This window comes from Diospyros lotus, chromosome 15 (assembly GCF_014633365.1).
Source record: "Diospyros lotus cultivar Yz01 chromosome 15, ASM1463336v1, whole genome shotgun sequence".
Classification (NCBI taxonomy): domain Eukaryota; kingdom Viridiplantae; phylum Streptophyta; class Magnoliopsida; order Ericales; family Ebenaceae; genus Diospyros; species Diospyros lotus.
This window is the reverse complement of record NC_068352.1, coordinates 5,389,767-5,396,312: the sequence shown is the minus strand read 5'-3', so window position 1 is coordinate 5,396,312 and position 6,546 is coordinate 5,389,767. Positions and strand designations below refer to the sequence as shown.

Genomic DNA, 6,546 nt, shown 5'->3' with positions numbered 1-6,546 from the left:
CGGATTGCTCAGCACGGTGGAAACCTTGTCTTTTGTAAAATCACCGCCAAGATAAGGTTTGAGCCTCTGCCCATTCACTTTGAACGTGCCCTTGGTGTTATGCGTCACTTCAACTGCACCATATGGGTATACTTGGACCACGGTGAACGGGCCTAACCATCTCGAACGTAGTTTGCCTGGAAACAACTTGAGACGTGAGTTGAATAACAACACTTTTTGCCCCACCTGGAACTGTTTTCGGTGTATATGCTGATCATGCCATTTCTTGGTTTTCTCCTTATAAAATTTGGCATTCTCATAGGCCTCCAACCGGAACTCATCCATTTCATTTAGCTGTAGCAACCGTTTCTCACCAGCTTGCTTGAGATCAAAGTTCAGCTTCTTCATTGCCCAATACGCCCGGTGCTCTAGCTCAACAGGTAAGTGACATGCTTTTCCAAAAACAAGGCGATATGGGGACATACCAATCGGAGTTTTGAAGGCCGTTCTGTATGCCCATAATGCATCGTCCAACTTCTTAGACCAATCTTTTCGAGAAGTACTCACTGTAAGCTCAAGGATCTTCTTTATCTCTCTATTCGAAATTTCCACTTGGCCATTTGTTTGGGGGTGGTATGGTGTAACAACTTTATGCCTTACCCCGTACTTCGCCAAAAGAGCTTCAAAATGCCGGTTACAAAAATGCTTACCTTCATCACTGATAATGGCCCTAGGAGTTCCAAAATGAGTGAAGATGTTCGTTTTCAGAAAACTTACCACTGCTCGGCCATCGTTAGTTGGTAGTGCTACTGCTTCGACCCACTTGGAGACATAATCCACTGCCACTAGGATGTATAAATTGGAGAACGAGGATGGAAATGGCCCCATAAAGTCAATGCCCCAAACATCAAATAATTCAACCTCAAGAATGCCATGTAAGGGCATCTCGTGCTTCCTGGAGATGTTCCCCATTTTTTGGCATTTATCACATTTTTTTACCAAGGTATGAGCATCCTTAAATAGAGTTGGCCAATAAAACCCAGATTGGAGTACCTTAGCTGCTGTTTTTGTTGCTCCGAAATGTCCACCATAGGGGGAGGCATGGCATTGCTCTAAGATCATCTCCATCTCATCTTCTGGAACACACCTCCAGATTACTTGATCTGCTCCTCTCCGATAAAGGATGGGATCCTCCCAAAAATAGAATTTGAGCTCCGAAAAGAATTTTTTCCTTTGATGGTAATCATAATCAAGAGGTACGATGTTACTTGCAAGGTAATTGACATAGTCAGCATACCATGGTACCTCTGTTTCGCTGCTTGCTCGTTCCACTCTTAGAAGCTGCTCATCTGGAAATTTTTCATTAATATCCCCTGTTTCGGATTGATTTTGTTGCTCCAATCTTGAGAGGTGGTCGGCTACCATATTCTCACATCCTCTCTTATCTCGAATTTCCAAATCAAACTCTTGGAGAAGTAGGACCCAACGGATTAACCTTGGTTTTGCCTCTTTTTTTGAAAATAAATATTTCAATGCGGCATGATCTGTATAGACAATCACCTTTGAATCAATGAGATATGATCGAAATTTTTCGAAAGCAAAGACCACTGCTAGGAGCTTTTTTTCTGTTGTGGCGTAGTTCATTTGGGCATCATTGAGAGTCCGACTAGCATAGTAAATCACATGTAAGACTTTGTCCCTTCATTGTCCCAAAACGGCCCCAACTGCATAGTCACTAGCATCACACATTAATTCGAACGACATGTTCCAATCTGGTGCCACAATAATAGGTGCAGAAATTAACTTTTCCTTTAGAGTGGTAAATGATTTTAGGCACTCCTTAGAAAATTCAAATTTTACGTCCTTCTCCAACAAGTTGCATAAAGGCTTTGTAATCTTGGAGAAATCCTTAATGAATCTTCTATAAAAACTGGCATGTCCCAAAAAACTGCGGATACCCTTGACGGATGTGGGTGGAGGAAGCTTCTCAATCACTTGAATTTTTGCCTTGTCAACTTCAATACCCCTAACTGAAATTCGGTGTCCCAATACAATTCCCTCTTGGACCATGAAGTGACATTTCTCCCAATTGAGCACCAAGTTTGTTTCTTCACAACGCTTCAAAACAAGTGTCAAGTTCTTTAAGCATTCGTCATATGAAGAACCAAAGACCGAAAAATCATCCATGAACACTTCAATAAATCTTTCTACCATATCGGAGAAGATTGACGTCATACACCGCTGAAAAGTGGCAGGGGCATTGCACAAACCAAACGGCATCCGTCGGTAGGCGAATGTACCATATGGACAAGTGAACGTTGTCTTCTCTTGGTCTTCTGGAGCTATTGAAATTTGACTGTATCCCGAATAGCCATCAAGGAAACAATAGTGGGAATGACCTGCTAAGCGCTCCAACATTTGATCAATGAATGGTAGAGGAAAATGATCCTTTCGCGTTGCATCATTCAACTTACGATAGTCGATGCAAACCCGCCATCTGGTAATAGGTCGAACTGGAATGAGCTCATTATTTTCGTTCTTTTCTGCTGTAATACCTCCCTTCTTAGGCACCACTTGAACCAGACTAACCCAAGCACTATCTGAGATAGAATAGATAATTCCAGCATTTAGTAACTTCAGTACTTCAGCCCTAACCACTTCTTACAGATGAGGATTTAGCCGTCGTTGATGTTGCACTATCGGCTTGTAAGTGTCTTCCATTAATATCTTGTGCATGCAAAGAGATGGGCTAATACCTTTTATATTAGCTATAGTCCATCCAAGAGCTGACTTATGTTCCCGAAGCACTCGGAGTAACTTTTCCTCTTCTTCTTGGTTAATGGATTTAGCAATGATAACTGGAAGAGTAGAGGACTCACCCAAATAGGCATACCGAAGATGGGATGGCAGCTGCTTTAGCTCCAATTTCGGAGCTTGTTGAATGGAAGGTAAAGGTCATGGAGGTCCCGTGCCCAATGCCTTGTAATGCTTTCCCTTTTGAATAAGTTCAGATCCTTGCAAATATTTGACACCTTCTTCAATCGTAGCCGAGTCGGTATCTTCAACTTGTGAGTGCATCACACATGCTTCCCAAGGATCTGATGGTTGATTCAAAGCGAATGTGTTTTCTATCTCTTTGTCCAAAATATCAATTCGAAAACAAGAATCTGAAGCAGTAGGAAATTTCAGTGCTTTAAACACATTAAAAGTGATTTGCTCATCATTCAGCCTTAACATGAGTTGTCCTTTTTGCACATCAATAAGAGCTCGTCCAGTAGCTAGAAAAGGTCGCCCCAAAATAAGGGGAATATCCCTATCTTTAGCCATATCCAAAATAATGAAATCTGCTGGAAATATAAACTTGTCCACTTTTACCAAGATATCTTCAACAATTCCACGTGGATGTTTCACGGACCGATCCGCTAGCTGCAATGACACCCTTGTAGGTTTTGCTTCACCTAAACCAAGCTTTTGAAAGATAGAGAATGGCATCAAATTAATGCTAGCACCCAAATCACATAAGGACCGTTCAAAATATAAGCTGCCAATGGTGCACGGGATGGTGAAACTCCCTGGGTCTTTTAACTTTGGTGGCAATTTATTTTGTAAAATGGCACTACATTCTTCTGTTAACATCACTGTTTCATGCTCCTCAAGCTTCCTTTTGTTCGATAGAATTTCCTTAATAAATTTTGCATAGCTGGGCATTTGAGACAGAGCTTCTGCAAATGGTATATTGATATGTAGCTTCTTGAATACCTCCAAAAATTTCTCAAATTGCTTATCCAACTTGTGCTTGCGCAATCTTTGAGGAAACGGAATAGGTGGAACATAAGGCTTGACTGTTGGTAGAATCACCTCCTCTTGTTCAGCTATATCTTCGGGCTCCTTATTCTCAGTTGTTGTCTCCTTTTCAACATCAGTTTTCTTTTCCACACTTGGTCTTTTAACATGAATCTCTGGCAATTGCACCCCGCTCCTTGTAGTGATTGCATTCGCTTGCTCCTTAGGATTAACTTCGGTATTGCTTGGCCATGTGCCTTGTTGCCTCTCAATAAGGATTTTAGCTAACTGCCCAAATTGAGTCTCTATATTTTTGATGGCTGCATCGGTCCGCTCACTTCGTTCTTGAAGTTTTGAAATTGCTGCTTCCCATCCTCCTTTTTCCTCATGTGGTCTTCCTTGTTTTGGTGGGTTTTGAACTCCCTGATTATTGCCATATGAAAAATTAGGATGGTTTCTCCAGCCGGGATTGTATGTTGGAGAATATGGATTATTTTGTGGACGCTGGAAATTTTGTTGACGCGGGAAATTTTGCGCATAAGTAGCCTGCTCTGTGAGTGAAGGATCCCTAACAGTCAATGGGCATTCGGATGACAGATGGTTTGCCCCACAAGTTACACAAACTGGAAGAGATCCTTGCACCATATTAACTGATGGAGAGTATTTTAAGTTTTCCATCTGTTTTGAAAGAGCATCAATCTTGGCCAACATCAAGGTATTCATATCCACTTCATGTACTCCAGCTGCTCTCCTATTTGAACTCCTATCCGGCCACATTACAAATTGCTCACTCATTGTTTTATAAAGATCATGTAACTCTCTAGCCGATTTGTTTCTAATAGAACCACCTATTGTAGAATCAACTGCCGAACGGCTGTAAGGAGTTAACCCGGCATAGAAATAGTGATTTTGAGCTGGTAAAGAAAACCCATGATTCGGACACTTCCTTAGCAATTCTTTGTACCGTTCCCATGCTTCATGAAAATTCTCAATTTCGGCTTGCTGGAAAGTCGAAATTTCATGCTTTAATTTGCTGATCTTGGCTGGTGGAAAATATTTAAGTGTGAACTTGTGAACCAAATCAGCCCATGTAGTGATGCTACCAGGTGATAGTGAATCCAACCACTCCCGAGCTTTGTCTTTCAAAGTGTGAGGAAAAAATCGCATCCTCATTGCTTCTTCGTTGATCCCTTGATACTTAAAGTTGCCACAATACTCTAGAAATCGAGAGAGATGGTAGTGTGGATTTTCATCAATTCTCCCATAGAATGGAATGTTGTTGGAGAACAAATTTATCACATCTGGTCTCAACTGGAAGTTATCGTGCCCATATGGAGGATAAACTATGCTCGACCGGTTCTCAACGACTGGAGGCATCATGAAATCCCCCATCAAGATATCTCTCTCATTGATCTCAACAGTACGCTCCACTTGAACAAGCTGATTTTCATTGTCGGCCATTGTGCTTTGTTGTTGTTCCCTTTTTGCTCTTTGTTCACGACGTCTTTGATGAAAGGTTTGTTCAATCTCTGGATCAAACTCGACAAGATCAAGACGTTCTGAACGCCGCATGCACTATTTTCAATCCTAACACAGCAAAAATTGAAATAATTCAGTGTCAACAATAAGGAAAGCAACACAAGTGTTAAAGCTAATTTTAATTAAAGTAGTAATCAAAATAACTAATCCCCGACAACGGCGCCAAAAACTTGTTAGACTTTTTCTTCCCGCAAGTGTATGGAATCGTAACAAGTAATATAATGATGAATCAAGTATCGTTCCCACGAGGATTGGTTTTTGGTCCCTACTTTAACCACTATTAACTTTAATAAGCCACACACAATTCAAAGAATACTCAATGGAAGTTTTATATAAATTAAAACTAACTCACCAAAGGAAAACACACAATAATTCTTTAGGTTTTAAATATGGAAATCTAATGCGCTAGGGTTCATGAATCCACCGTAGTTTTATATTTGGTTTAATCTCTCAGTGATTGAGTTTTATAATTCTTGCATTGAGCTGAAAATCGATGATCCTAAGTTAATCAAAAGCCTCTCTCGATGGCCAATCGAATCTATGCTCACATATGAGATTAATTATCTCTAATTAATCTGCAAATATAAAAATATGCATTTATCCACAATGATCATCAAAATAAGATTTCACAAGGCATAATGGTATCTCTACCTATTATCGAACCTTATGTCATTTATTATCAAGTGCTAATCTATATTGAATCTCTCGAAAGCAATATAAATCACAAACACGTTCTAATGGCGGCCAAGTATCAAAACGGAATTAATGCATAACAAACGATCAACTCAAAAGACAAGAATAAAATAAAACCCAAATACTTTTAATTAAACCATCATTGAACTAGGTTTCATCAATCACCCTAGCCACAAAGTACTTAGCCTAACATAGTTTCAACCAACGAAAAAGTAATAAAAATGGAGTTCATGATGTTGCAAAGAATAAAGAACAGAAAAATAAAACCAAAACCGAAACTCTTCAAGAAAATCTTCTCTTTTTGCCTCAACTTGCCGTCTTCTCCTCCTTCCAAAAGCTCCTTAATCTCCAAAAAATAAGCCTTTATATAGCCCTCTTTAGGTTATCAAAGTCCTTCACCTTGAAGGAGTCTATTTCCCTTTTATTTGGATTAAAACGGGCTTAAAACGGCCTTGTCACGAAGCTTTGAACCCTACCGCGGTCCTACCGCGGTATGCTTGTTGCTGCAGACCCGTGAGCTCCAGAAAATAATTCCTAAAGCAGTATGCATAC

General features: G+C 40.2%; 1 protein-coding gene and 1 non-coding gene across 2 annotated transcripts; one reads left to right on the top strand and one right to left on the bottom strand.

Annotated features, from left to right (window-relative positions):
• Positions 1 to 2,934: 2,934 nt before the first annotated feature.
• LOC127792340 (uncharacterized) lies at positions 2,935 to 5,334 on the bottom strand. Its single transcript, XM_052322805.1, has one exon. The coding sequence runs from the start codon at positions 5,332 to 5,334 to the stop codon at positions 2,935 to 2,937; it is 2,400 nt and encodes a 799-aa protein (XP_052178765.1).
• Positions 4,688 to 4,794, top strand: LOC127792718 (small nucleolar RNA R71). Its single transcript, XR_008021190.1, has one exon. It is a non-coding gene; the product is annotated as a small nucleolar RNA R71 (small nucleolar RNA).
• Positions 5,335 to 6,546: the final 1,212 nt, after the last annotated feature.

Excerpts from the sequence above, each read along its gene's own strand:
- LOC127792340 (XM_052322805.1), bottom strand. The coding sequence starts at position 5,334 with ATGCGGCGTTCAGAACGTCTTGATCTTGTCGAGTTTGATCCAGAGATT.